The sequence below is a fragment of the Acanthopagrus latus genome, chromosome 3 (assembly GCF_904848185.1).
Source record: "Acanthopagrus latus isolate v.2019 chromosome 3, fAcaLat1.1, whole genome shotgun sequence".
Classification (NCBI taxonomy): Eukaryota; Metazoa; Chordata; class Actinopteri; order Spariformes; family Sparidae; genus Acanthopagrus; species Acanthopagrus latus.
The window spans coordinates 12,547,272-12,561,239 of record NC_051041.1 but is presented as its reverse complement, the minus strand read 5'-3'; the positions used below and the strand labels follow the sequence as shown (position 1 = coordinate 12,561,239).

General features: G+C 42.2%; 2 protein-coding genes across 3 annotated transcripts in view; one reads left to right on the top strand and one right to left on the bottom strand.

Moving 5' to 3' along the window:
• The first annotated feature begins 43 nt into the window (after positions 1-43).
• Positions 44-2,364, top strand: LOC119016790 (aurora kinase A and ninein-interacting protein). 2 transcript variants are annotated; one of them, XM_037093036.1, is made up of 4 exons: positions 44-200; positions 406-522; positions 796-952; positions 1,088-2,364. In XM_037093036.1, exons 2-4 carry the CDS (start codon positions 427-429, stop codon positions 2,062-2,064), a joined length of 1,230 nt encoding a protein of 409 aa, XP_036948931.1. In that variant the 5' UTR covers positions 44-200; positions 406-426; the 3' UTR covers positions 2,065-2,364. The 2 variants fall into 2 exon arrangements, with proteins under 2 accessions (XP_036948931.1, XP_036948932.1); XM_037093037.1 differs by having other exon boundaries at positions 61-135.
• Positions 2,282-13,968, bottom strand: part of cap2 (cyclase associated actin cytoskeleton regulatory protein 2) — a 22,297-nt gene continuing 10,610 nt past the window's right edge. Inside the window, exons 5-13 of the mRNA XM_037093035.1 lie at positions 11,148-11,291; positions 10,384-10,469; positions 8,941-9,046; positions 5,515-5,698; positions 4,379-4,542; positions 4,157-4,280; positions 3,974-4,056; positions 3,524-3,667; positions 2,282-3,394 (exon numbers count right to left, since the gene is read on the bottom strand). Of these exons, the coding sequence (XP_036948930.1) occupies positions 3,311-3,394; positions 3,524-3,667; positions 3,974-4,056; positions 4,157-4,280; positions 4,379-4,542; positions 5,515-5,698; positions 8,941-9,046; positions 10,384-10,469; positions 11,148-11,291 (1,119 nt within the window). The 3' untranslated portion in view covers positions 2,282-3,310. The remainder of the gene's footprint in view (positions 3,395-3,523; positions 3,668-3,973; positions 4,057-4,156; positions 4,281-4,378; positions 4,543-5,514; positions 5,699-8,940; positions 9,047-10,383; positions 10,470-11,147; positions 11,292-13,968) is intronic.

Below are 13,968 nucleotides of genomic sequence, written 5' to 3'. Positions count from 1 at the left end.
GATAAATAACGGATTTTAAGGTTAGATAATATTTTATTTTTTTCACGCAGTCAATCTTCAGTGGCAGCTCATCGTCAAGGCGCCAGACTCAAACAAACAGCGGAGAGGACGAATTTACGAACAAAAGATAGTTACGCGAGTCAGACAAGTTTCACTGACTGCAAAGGAAAGCTGAACACATTCCTAGGCAATTTCATGAGGTCAGTTCATATATTATATAAACATTTGTATTATGAGGTGAACCGGAGTACGTTAAAGCTATGATTATCAAATACCACCTATAATTAGCTGTTAGCAAGGTTGGCTCACTGACACCAGCGCCAGTCTTAAAGCTTAGAATTAGAGTAAAATTATGGTGTGACTTTAGGAAAGTCAGCGATAGTAATTGTATTTAATGTATTTCAGGTCGGTCCTTCTCTCGCCACCATGAAGAAGACTTCTACATCAGCTCGAAAGACCTTTGCTCAAGAGGAATGTGGTGTGTGGTTGGACACTACGCAGCTGAAAGGAAGAGCTAAACAGGTAACTGGAAACTAGCTTGACTTAATGACCTTGTTTCTACCTCTCAATAAAGCAGTACATGTAATACCTTGCACACAGTATATGATCAAATCACACACTACTACTTTATGACATTCATTTTCATTTATTAGGTTTATTCCTTATGGACAGTGCATATTAAAGAGCATTACTGTAAATATGCCAGAATTAGCCAAGAAGCTAGTTTACCTCTGTGTACTGTGGTCAGGTATAAAGATGGCAACCCAAATCTTATCTGCACATCTCATGTTCCAGAAACGACTCGCTCGTCCCATATCCAAGCTGCTGAATCCTTTCGCTGGAGGTGGCGGATACAATTTTGCTGTGGCACTCAACTTCACTCAGACCAAATTGGAAATGCCAAAGACCAAACAGAGCACCATATCCACTTTCTTCACAGCTCAGCGCAGAGGTAAGTTGCAATTTACAAATTTCTGCTGTCATCAGGTTGTCAAGACACCTCCTTAGGATTATTAACATCTTCAGGTAATTGACGTACCCTCCATATCTTTTGGATTAACATGATGCTTTTTTTTTCTTCCAAAAGTTCTCAATAAGATGTCTACTTCTGAAGAGCCAAACATGGATCCAGTGCTACCTCCTTCATCATCTGACTCAACCACATGTGCACCTGTGACAAAACGGAGACGTGAAATAGATCTTGATTTCGGTAACACTGAGCCTGGTGTTGATCATGAGTGGGAAAGTAAAAATGTTCCTGAAGAAGCAGTGTATCAGGAGCAGACAGCGAGCCATACACCTTCTCAAAAAATGTACTGTGAATTTGAGGAAGAGCAATTCAAGGAGATCCATCCACCACAAAGTAAGAGGAGGCTCACTGTGACCTCCTGTTTGCCGTTTGACAGTCAACCTCTTCCACAGGCGTGGAGTCAGGACCCACTGTTCACTTGTAGCCAGTATTCTGAAGACATCAATGACTCTGAGCCAAGTTTCTTAAACAGCCTCCAAAGTGAGGATGCCTTTGGTATTCACGTGGATGTGGAAGCGAGAACCTCAACTCAAAAATCCTTTAAACATTTTCATTCCCCCCAGGGCGACGAGAAAGAAAACAGCAGCTTTTTGTCCTCTAAGTTGCCAAGAAAGCACTCAACTCTTCCTCAAACTGAACCTCTTTCAAATCATAAATGGGCAAAACCAAAAACCCCATCACCCCGAAAACATATTCCTGTTCACCCGTGGAAAAAGGCTGATAAAAACGATGACCATGATTCTCAGTTTAAATGGACAAGACCGAGTTACTCTCCTCTAAAAAAACGAGAACCACAGCCATCATACACAGCGCCTGATGAGGACAGTCTGGCTGTACTGTTCACCCAGGACTCTGAAGGTTTCAGGGTGATAGCGCACAGAGGCCTGCAAAGCAGGAGTCCACTCAAAGATCAGAGTAACATCAGCACCGGGACAGTGAGAGCTAGTGCTTACAAAGCTTTGGTTGAGGAGGAAGAGGAAGACGAGATGCTCTTTACGCAAGACTCTCAGGGAAATCTGGTGATCAAACACTGAAAGGAACCTGTTGAAACTCTGAGGTCAGTTATTGTCTGGATTTGGATAATTACACGGATACCATCTCTTCCTTAGAAGAGAAAAAATCTGTGACTGTCTCCCTACCTTTTTTCATTTGTATATCTTTTGTATTTTCATCCTTTTTTATGTTGTCTGTGATGTTTCAATGTCTTGTGAGCTACAACTATGTTTTGCAATAACACCAACAAGCAAGCACTGAGGGTTTTGATTTTATTTGAAAAATGATACACAATTACATCACATTTCTTTTTTCATGTAAATTAAAGGTTTTGAAAAGTACTGGTGGCGTGTATGATCTTGTACCTTATGCTGGTGCCATTTGCTACATCTTAGTACAAAATAAAAGTGATGTACAAAGAGACTGAAGGAAGTGCTAGTTCGTGCTACTGTTAGTATTTCATGATGTAAAAATCTTAACTCGATTTCTAAATCAGAGAAATTAGTAGCCAAGTGTTCTTCAATTTTTTTTTATTTTTTTTATCAAGTTGATTGAATGTCTGCTGACATTGTTACATCCATCTGAGCTGACTTGATTATACTTTACATACAGCGTTATGCTATTTGCTAGACTGTGACACCTGCTGTTATTGCAAGAGTATATAGTGAACAGTGCTCCACAGACTTCACTCACTAAGTGCAGCAGGTGCTGCCTGACTACCATGCGCTATACACATGTATAGAGGTAACTAAGATACACTTCATTAGATAGAAAATGCACCAAAATAGTTATACGCTAAGTTAATCATGTCTGCTTGGCCACTGAATTACTGTGCATGTTTTGTACTCTGCAGCCTGTTCTGTAGAATAATGTGTTACTGCTGCTGTGGTCTAAACTGTGCCTCTGAACTCGTACAGTCAAACAAAAGTAAATGTAGTACATTGATAATGGCATTCCAGAAAATATTTTAAAGATGAGTAGATCTAAAAGATTGCTTATATTTCAACAGCTCTATATTCTTACATAAATGCCTTTATTTCTATGGCACAAAAATGTAAGAAAGTGTAGATTCGCTGTGTCTGTGTGGGTGTGTTTCAAAGTGCTAGAGAGACATCATGAAGTCACAGATACAGAAACAAGTGGACTGAAAGCTAATCTGAGTATAAAATCCCTTTTTTTTTAAATATCTAAAACCCATTAAATCAGGTGGACAGAGATTATTTTGTTTTAAAATCAATGGTGATGATGACGATTGGTGTGCTTGTGGTGACAATGCTGAAGCACCAATCAGCCTGCGATCTCTGTGGGCTCTGTCACCAGTTTGGAGCCGTCCCAAACGGTCTTGAACTGCTCCGGCACTGGAAACTCCCTCTGTTGAACAACCAAAAACATCAGCTGTAAAACAAGAACTTCCAACACTGGATAAAAACAAATCCAGATGCCAGAAAGGATAGCGGCCAACACAGCCCACCCCTTTGCCCCTTATCTCAAAACACTCACAAAATCATCTTCTCCTTGCGGTACCAGGATGTTCATCTCAGAGCTCGTGGCGCTGACGATGTCACAGTTGAGGGAGTCCTTGCTCAGGTAGACCTGGCAGCCCTCTGTCTTGTTGATGGAGATGGTGGGAACTTTTCCCAGTACCTAAAGAAAGACATCTTGCAATTACTGACAGGCATGTGTGGCACAATTTGCACTTTGAGGGGACAGTCCACCTCCAAATCAAAAACACATATTTTCCCCTTTTGCAGAGTTTTGGTGATATCGGATGTAGAGAAACTCAGCATCTCCCACCAAAACAATGTAGAGAACTGTTCCTTTAGGTAATAAAAAACATCAAACACATTTTTTTAACAGAAAAATATTTGATAAGTGACTCTTAAATAAGAATATAATATATTGTGTGTCTTTTGAAGTCAATGTACAGCCATCTTGTAAACGTCATCTCACCTGTAACTGAACTGATTTGGAGTTGATGATCTCCACAATCCCAACTACGTTCTCAAACACCAAACCCAGCTTCTTGCAGTTGTCTGGAGAGAGTCCACACATGTAGATTAGAGGAAAACGTAATCAGAGATCATGGATTTAATCACAACGCAAACGTTTTCAATCTGCTTTCAGGCAGCTCACCTACGATGATGGAGTTAATTTTGCCCTTGACCTGCAGGGTGGAGTTGTTGCAGCTGAAGACGTAGACCACTTGCTTCAGCTCCGTCTCCTCGATCACCAGGTCGTGTGCCTGCTCAAAGTTTTCCTGCAACAACAAGGGGGACGGATTGTTTTATCTGTGACACTGGCTGTGGTGGAAAATACCGTACCGATCGCTGAAGAGGGGGTGAATGTTTGACGTACCACCCTCCACTTCTTCCCCTCCAGCTCCAGCAGAGGGGGTCTTTTCTGGGCGACTGCTCTGGGTGAGTTCACGTTCCCCGGAGACTTTGTTTTGACCGGCGAGGCTTGTGAGCGCAGATTGGGGTTCTTATGGGTCTTCTTTTCATCTGACACATGCTTCAGACCTACATGAGGAGAAAACATGTACATAACAAGGATTTAAGAGTCTCCTCAGCACTCACACAACTGGTAAATATTCATCCAGCCACAAACTGAACTCCATGCAGGTTCTGGGTCTTCCACTGAGAAGTCCAACACCTCTATCATTACTAGAAGAACTAAAAACTTACTTTTGTGCAGCATTACATATTTCTAATGTCATAAATTGTAAAAATAAAAGAGAGGAAAATTGCTAAATGAATTTCTTTAATACTTTCTTTTACGATTTTAATGAAATGTCACCATTTTAAAAGGGTGCAATATGTTAGAATTGCTGCTGTAAACGTCTTTGGCATGAATTTAAGACCGCAATTTCTTAATTTTATGTTGATCATTTCAATTTTCTAATGTTTTTAGCTAAAATTCGTACATATTGCTTGGACTTTTCCTATATGGTTCATTTAAGGGTCGCTGGAAATGTGATGGTTATTTCTGATGAACAGTTTCTAGCTGTGATAGAAACTGTCATTTCTAAAATAAAACATGCCTGTCAAACCCACCTGTGTGTTTTGGGGTGCTGCAAGTTAAAGAAATAATTCAATAATTACACTTCCGTTCATGCAAATAGTGTCTCCCGACAACACTAAATCCTTTTTAATTTACTTTATTTTTTTTAAAGGTTTCTTGCATTAAAAAATTCCAAATTTAAGATACTGTATTTAGTCTAATACATTTCCAAATGTGCCTTTAAAATCCGATATATTTGATCCTATGTGTGATCCAGTCTCTTCATATTCACAGAAATATCACCACCTTCCTTGAACCTTCCTCTTCATGGTGTTTCTCCTTGACAGATCACTGTAACCATGTCTATATTTCAGTGAAAGTGCATACCATCTCAACAATTTATGACTTTATGACTACATAACTGAGGAAAAAAAAGTTCTCTGCTATCTTCTCATTATTTTAATCAACGCTCAGGTTCGGATTTAACCCACCTTTAGTGATGTCCATGCCCTGGTTGAGCTGGGCAAACAGCGCCGAGTGCTGGGCCATCGCACCTCCCGCCTGAGGCTGGGAGTCATCATCAGTGAAGACAGGAGGAGGGCCAGGAGGAGGAGGAGGAGGTGGTTGACAGGGAGCGCTCGGGGGGTCAAAGAGAGAGGGAGGAGCGATGGGGCCCTGGAGGGATGAAGAAAGTCAGATATTAGATAGCGACACTGTAATCATGACAGAAAACACAGCGGTGCCAGGTGATCAGAGGAGTGCAGCTGTCGTGACAAGTCTCTCCAGCAGGGGGAGTATTACACAAGAAATATCCTCGAGCATGGTGCCAGTGATTCATGTCATTTACAGAGGTTGGGGTGTCCATGTAGTATGAAGAGTAGAAGCACTTGTAGATGAACTTAAACACGATTCTATATTATTCAATGTCGCTTACAGTAATTTTGAGGCTGTTGCTGTGAAACCATGTTATTTCCCTTTTGTCTGTTTGACGTCATGGGTCACTTCAGAAACTTTAATATCTCCACCATAATTATAAACAGTGGCTGTGGCTCTGAACAGTGTTTCAACAATGTTTGACCAAGCGGAGTGAGTTCATAACCAGGCTAATCTGTCCTGTGCACAGATGCTCTAGTTGTCTGTAGTTCGCCTGATATATCACAGTGAATACCAGCTTTGGCTTAACTGATGAGCTGTGTATGGTAAAAGTGTGTGACTACCACAGTGAGGAGAAGCAGACACACACGCTTGTCTGAAGATTTTGCACAGCTGCCGCGCACACACACACACACACACGCACGCACACACCTATCTCACTGGCTGAACTGTCACTTTACGCGCTCCTGAGTCCAGCTGAGACTACTTGACCTCTGACACGAGGCACATGTGTCGGGAACATCACTGCCGAACAATGCTGACCTGTTACACTAAATGGCTCAGCGCATACCACTGGATTAGAACCAGCAGCGTGTGCATGTGTGCACGAGTTTATGCACGGCTGTAAGTCCGTCTGACTGCTTCTTTGTGTTCACGCCTCTCGCTGCTCGTGTGTTCAGTGTGTTTATTACACAAACATGTTTGTATGAAACAGGAAAAACAATCTTCATTTCATTTCTCATATTTTGGTCAATTTTGTCCACTGTTTGGTTGGCAAATAACTGCGATGACTAAAAAATGAGAGTCTTTTTTTTTTTTTTTTTTTACTGTTTTCGACCAAAGTGAACAGGCAACTATGTATATAATTGATTAATTGTGTCATTTTCAAGCAAGAATTCAGAGTTTTTCTCTGGTTCCAGCTCCTCAAATGTGAGGATTTGCTGCTTTTCTCTGTGTTATGTGACAGTGAACTGGAAGTCTTTGGGTTTTTGGACTATCTGATGGACAAATACGCAATTTGAAGGCTTTACCTTGGTATTTTTAAAGTTGTAGTGGCCATTTTCACCATTTTATGATATTTTATAGACCAAACAATACATTTATTAGCTGAGAAATAATCATCAGATTAATCAATAGTGAAAATTGTGATTTGAAGTCCTGCTTTAGACTGTGCTCATTTCTTTTTTGGACAAAGGTCCCTCAAAATTTATGATTACCGGAGTGCAAAGACTGTTTACATATTCCACAACTCAGCAACACAAGTTGTTAGGAAAAAAACAGCATTCAAGAAGAAAAATCTCTTTTTTCAACAACAAACGTCTCTCTTGTTTGCAATTTAAGCCATGTCTTAATGCGATCTGAGGCATAGAAACCAGGTGGATTGGTAGCATGTGCATGTGTGTTTGCGTGTGAGCGTTTGTAAAGCCACCTCCATATGTCCGCGCGGGCATGTCACGGCATAAGCGTGTCACTAAACTCCTATCTGAGCAGCAGATGACGGCTGCGTTGAGCGGGGAACAGCCCTGCAGTTTAGGTTACGGCGCAGGCGGTGTGTGTACACAGACTCTTTGTCGGGGTTCTCCTGTGAAGAAAAACCTCCATTCAAGTTAAAAAAAAAAAACCATGGGGACCACCTGTTAGTACCACACACTCAAAGCCTTGTAGGCGCACACACTTCAGCTCTGTCGTCTGACAGCAGGGACAACAGCTGACACACACACAGCCACCGCGGCCTCTCGAGTTTCTGCGTGGAGAGAGCAGTTGTTGAGCATTACCTTCAGCGAAGGCTTTAACTGATGGAACATGTTTTAACGTTTTGGGAATACGCTTCTTGTCTTTTATTTCTTGCTGCAATTGAAATGAGAAGATTGACACCACTCTTGTGTCCTTGTGGTAAATATGAGCCAGTTAGCTTAGCTTAGCCTAGCATAGCGCCTGAACAGGAAGTAATGAGGTAGCCTGGTTATTTCTAAACAACTGTGACAAAATCTAAAGCTCAATATTTTTTTTTTGTTTAATCCCTAAATAAACATTAGTGTGAAAACAACCATTGTCCATTTCATGTGGGATTATGTACCAGACTATTTCTTGGCTGGGACCAGTAATTTCCTGGAGTCTCTGCTTGTTGCGGGCTCACTGCTCGGAGCCAGCAAATAATCTGGCACATAATCCTTTGTAAAACATCAGGTTGTCAGGTTGTTTTAACCCTTCATTATTTGTATTGATTAAATAAATTCGATTAATTAGTGAGTTTTAAAGGTGCTGGTAACAGGATTTAGTTCCTGTTGGACAGACTGATGCTAGCTGTTTCCCATTGTTTCCTTGTTCGAGCTGTCAAGTCATTGCTTTCTCCTTAACGTGAAACCTTTAATGCTACTGTCTTAGTCTGGAGATTTTGAATTTTAATGGGAATACTCCTGCGCAGGTTTATGTGCAGCTACCATGTATGGGTTCAAACAGTCCTATTCCGAAAGCGCTTTGGTGGAAACAGGGGTTGAGATGCTGAATCGCAGCGAAGCCTAAGTCAGATTTCCTTCAGCGAGTAAGGATGAGAAACCCTTCGAGCCGACAAGAAAAAACAGGGGTCAAGTGTATGTTGAAGGATTTGGTTTCGAGCCATCATAATCTGTGGGATCTAGTGAGTGTGAGTGCCGAGGAGCCCTGGAGCAGACATCCATAAACAGAAGTGTGTGTGGGAGCGACGGGGGGGTTCTGTGAGCTCTGTGGAGTGCAGCCACCGGAGAGAAGCTCATTCATTCATTCATGTTCTCTGCAGCGGTTTATGTAACCGCCTGCACCATAACTAAAAATGGAAGTGGACGCAAAAAAAGTTGGAGTTAATTTGAGCTCTGATGTAAAAATATCGAAGTCTGCGAATGGAAACTGGATGAAAACACAGCTAAGATAATAAACAAGTTGTCATGAGAGTAATTTATTGTTTTCAGGCAGGACGGTGGCCTAAAGTGCAAACGTGCGTCGTATTCTCATAGGAGGATGGTGTAACTGTGATAAATAACAAATGTGCAGATGCACGTTGTACTCACACTCTTACTCCACACCAGTCCTACAGTGTGGTGCTGTTTGATGAACGCCTGCATCTCGGTCCAGATTGACAGGTAGGAGCGCACCCAGTCTACGTGACGTCTGTCGCTGGAGGAAGACGGGAGGTCGGTGAGAGGGAGAGGCAAAGATACGAGATGGAAACAAAGGAGGACGAGGTTAACTCATGACAGTTTCACAATTAACCTTTTGGCAAACCTTGCTGCAGTGATTTATAAAATGTAATGTATTATTTCATCTATTACAGGCAGAAAGCATCCACAGAAGAGGGAGTGTTGGGACACCAGAGAAGCAGCAGGGAGATAACAGCCAGAATATCTTCGCATCTAATTCAGTGAACTAAGGGTTTGTTTCAGCTAAACCTGAGTTAGTGATCACAGGAAAAGTGGTAAGACGTATTTTGAGTTTTTGGGTTGAGTGAAATGTGTCTTACTATGATAAAATGACTGTTTCTACAGATGGAGTGTGGTGTCTTTGGTTGGCGGCTTCTCGTTGAACAAAAGGACATGATTCTTTAACAAAAATGTTAATGGAATGATGTCCTCTTTAGGGCCAATTCTATCTGATGACTTTGGCTTACAACAGATATATTGTATCAGACACCATGTTGTCTGATACGGTAATATCAGGGGTAATTTACAATTATTAAATTTCGAGTGAAGTTGAGTATTTCAGCGTACTGTTGTCACTTTGTTTATCGTCAAACTGTAAACTGCTTACTACTACTGCCTCTGTTACGTTATCTGAATCACAAGTATTTGATAGCTGCGCTCATTGCAAAAATGTGTGCTTATGTTTATATTCAATGTATACGAGCATAGCAGCCGATGTATCAATATTGGATTTCTAAAAATCCCTAATATCATTAAAAAAAAATACATTAAAAATCCAGTATGGGTCGGGCTCTGGCCCTCATACGGGTCGAGCTCGGTCACGTCATATTTCATATCTGTGTGTGTAGAACAATGACGCTCAACTGTCATCTACACTGTAAATGTTTATAATTAGGATACCATGGTAACAACTGTGTGACATGGTAGCACAAACTCAGCGCTTCAGCTGGCGTTAACTGCGTCAGACCCGGGTCGGGTTCGGACAAAGTTACCCATTAAATATAACCGTTAAAATCCCTCTAATTCAACTGCATTACAGCTACGAGATACTTTATATACTATATACTATGTATATATATATATATATATATATATATATATATATATATATATACACCTCAAGCAAGTTTGAATAGTTTGCTTATTCACTTTCATACCGAACAGTAGTGGCTGTCCGGAATGTTAATGACACATATATATATAAATTCATACATTTCCACAAAAACAGGATCGCGCTTCGTCCACGAGCTTCGGTTTATCCTTCAGTGACAGGTGCACTTACTGTGAACGGCCTCGCAGATATACAGTACTTACGTTTCCTTGTAGTCCTTCAGCACTCTGTTGGTGTAGAAGGTGGCGGCATCGTTCATCTCCTTCACGTACGGGCCCGGCTTCTGACTCTGAGGGAGACAAAAAGCTTCATTACAAATCACTTATGTCATTGTCACTGCGAGCTCTTATGCAGACCTCTGGGACGGGCATACGACCATCAGTGAAAAGCAGGAAAAGCTCACAGCGACAGAGTGAGGACCTGAGGAGGAAAAGCGCCCTCGTGACAGGAGCGAACACTGACCAGAGCTCCGGGGGGGGTTCTACACAAGTGGAAAGGCTTTGATCTTGATCTAAATGATATTCATCCCCAAACTTAGAAGAAGAGATTTACTTCTGACGGGAAACAGATCAGGGAAAAGACAGACAGCGGGACAAATACTGTATGTTGTTGAAGGGAGAAAAATGGTAAAAACAGTCGGCGGTGCTTATGATGCTGTACTCATCAGTCTGTATCCAACATTGGAATAGTTTCTATGTGTTTAATTTGAAGACTCTTTGCTTCCAAGGTGGATTTATTTAAAGGATGAAAGTGCCAAAGAATCATGTTTACTACTTGAGATTCTATTTACACCATACAGGTACCACTTCGGATTTTTATTTACCTTGCGTGACTTTTTTATTATCTCTCTCTCTACATGTGACTGTGTGCTTTTTTCTAGTTTCTCAAGGCCGACACACATCATCTTGTGAGTGTTTCCCCGTGTGCGTTTCTGTTTTTTCGTGTGCATATTTGAACTCTTCCTCACCACAGCCACCCAGCCCAGAGCGGGGATGCTCTCGCTGACGGCCGACAGGTGATTGAAGAGGCTGCTGCCGCGCTTTCGTTCTCGGAAGCTCTGGATCTCCTGGATGTGGTTGGAGATGGGCTTCAGCAGGTCCTGGAGCTCCGTCTGCAGAAGAAGAAGAAGAAGAAGAAGGGGGTGCAAGAGAAAGGGAGAATGCATGAAGATTAAAGATCTGTAGGGAGGTTTGGTGCCATACATCCAGAGTGGATAACTTCCTTAACATGCAGAATTTAACAAAACATGTTCCGGATACTTTTACAACCCCAGTGCCCTCAGCCTGCCCACCTAGCCAACTTTATTAGCCAGAGCCTTTTTCCATCAGAACGTCCAGATCTCAGCGACAGTATAGCTCCCCTCCCAGCTCTCGGCTCTCTCGGCTCTCCCCTCCCCATCACTCCATTCCTACAAACATTCCTCGGTTCATGGGGAGATCCCTCTGGCCTTGTAAGGCATACCGCTCCTCCAGTGTTTACAGTTTACCTACCACGCGCATGCACTCGCTTAGATTCAGGGACACTGGGTGCAAGCTTTCTTGTTATGATCTGCGAGCGAACCGGCTGCTATGAGAAACATTTATTGTTAACAAGCTGCGGTGTGAGGAGGTGAAGAATAAACTGCGGGACAGCGCTGTGTTGTTGAAGTAGCACATTGATTACACGCACCGAGATAGTGTGTGTGTGCACATAAACATATCTGCACTCATTTTTGTGCATTTTTCGGTTTAAATGGACACCGTATTTTAAAAGAAAATCACGGATTTCTGCCCCTGTAATTTTCTGCTTGCGTGCATAGCAGCAATGAAAACAGAAGTGATTTTTCTCTCTTTTTTTTCCCAAACAAATTCTTCCCCCAATCAGCTGCACATGATGTCCATAAGCTGAGATAGACGCTCCTTTCTCTGCTCCTCGGGCTTCTCGCTCAATCCTGTGTGAAACCTGTGTGCGAGCCGCTCTGAAGCAACATGTCTCCCCCTTCCAAAACAGATCACGCACTAGCAAATAGAAGATGTGCTGTGTTGGTGAGTTGGACAGTAACGCAAATTGGTAAATGTAATGTAAATGATGTTCTCGCAAAAATCATATTAGGTGACTGTTCCATCAACTCTCTTCCTCCGTATTCAGTTTGCTCCTTTGGTTATCATTGTTCATCTGTTATGCTGCTGTTCCACAATTTTTTTTTTTTTTCAAATTATCGATTTGTTGTTTTTGTGTTGTGTTTTCACCAATAACAGAAATAGCTGTAGATCTGACTAACTGATTAGCCACCAGCCATTCAACTTATGTGAATATTAATAAAGAGCAAGGACAAGTCCTCCAACGACTGATTGCGTCAATACGAGATGTCAACAACAACAACGTCATCACGTCTCCCACTGACAGCATGACTTGACATGACATGACTGATTTTGGACTTCCGCTCCTTCTTTCAGGCTGCACAGTGATGAGATAGACAGATTTATGGGCTGAGACGGAGCAGAGGGAAGAATGAGAGGGTGCAGACAGGACGCCTTTCGGAAAGAAAATACTACCAGCTGTATTCCCACTTGCACCGTAACCTGTAAATGTTCCGGCAAATTTACACCTCGGCGTCGAGTCAGAACGGGAGCGAGAGTCAACATTTCCATGTAGGACCCATCAGCGACTTGCCAACAATAACAGCTACGTTCCTACTGTGAGCAGATAAATCTACATCGGTGTGACGTATGGCAGTGTTACATAGATCACAGCTCAGATTGTCCACGTGATGATTACACTGCGTGGAAATCAAACCAAAAACACCAGCAAATATTGTGCTATACCATTTCTTGTTTTAAAACAGCTATGAATACAAGAAAAATGTATCATATGTCCTTTTGTTGCCATCATTAACATTCAATTTAAGGTATCCTTCTCAGCTTAGCTTTCAACTCTGTGGGAAACGGGCTTCATTGCTTTCTTGTCTAGACTTAGATGAGAAGACTCACACCACTTTTAGGTCTTTACAGATATAAAATACAAAGTTGCATCCAGTAGCTTATGAGCTTTTGGTTCGACTGAAAAAAAGACCATTAGATCAAATGCTCTGTATTTTGCAGTATACCAGAGTTTTTACACAAGTAGCGATGCTTTTACGGCAACAAGCCACGATTGTTTTACGGGGGCAACTGTCGCGACGGAGCAAATGATATGCTAGCACGGCGGAGCCCGATGGTGTCATGCTGTTGGCGCGATCACTGTCACTGCCAGACGAGGGCAGACAAAGGTTCCCCACTGCAGGTTTAATTCAAATCAAAGACTTCCCGAAAGCAACTCTTTAAAGTCACATAGCGTTATGAAATGTAATCGCTTACTGATGGCCCTCTGAACTACACACATCAGAACTGAGCTGAACAAAAACATTTGAATCAGCAAAGTGATTAATAATTTGCACCGCCTCTCAGCCAGTTTTTAGTCTACTACAAAAAAAAAGCTCGAAATGCAAATGCACATACAGTATGACTACATGGATGGGAAGCCTGAGGCGGGCAGACAGACAGAAAGGGAACGAGCCGACGGACGGATCAAAAATGTCGGCTCGCATTATTTGATGGGCAGCGAACGTGCTCAGTGTGTTACAATAGCACAGCGTCCAAGCCTTGACTTCCTATACAAGCAGTGGATCAAAGGTGGAGAGCGCCGGGCGACAAGCCATAGGAGGGGTTTTTTTTTCTGAAACTGCGAAAGTCCGCGAACTGCCAGAGCCAACAGCACAGACACGAAAAACACACACGCGCACACATCAAGTCAACAGGCCAACTCGAGGT

What these genes read in the sequence shown, in the direction of transcription:
- LOC119016790 (XM_037093036.1), top strand. Translation starts at nt 427, where the DNA reads ATGAAGAAGACTTCTACATCAGCTCGAAAGACCTTTGCTCAAGAGGAA. An exon ending in TGAAAGGAAGAGCTAAACAG is followed by an intron (nt 523 to 795) that starts GTAACTGGAAAC and finishes CTCATGTTCCAG; the next exon opens with AAACGACTCGCTCGTCCCAT. An exon ending in CTTCACAGCTCAGCGCAGAG is followed by an intron (nt 953 to 1,087) that starts GTAAGTTGCAAT and finishes TTCTTCCAAAAG; the next exon opens with TTCTCAATAAGATGTCTACT.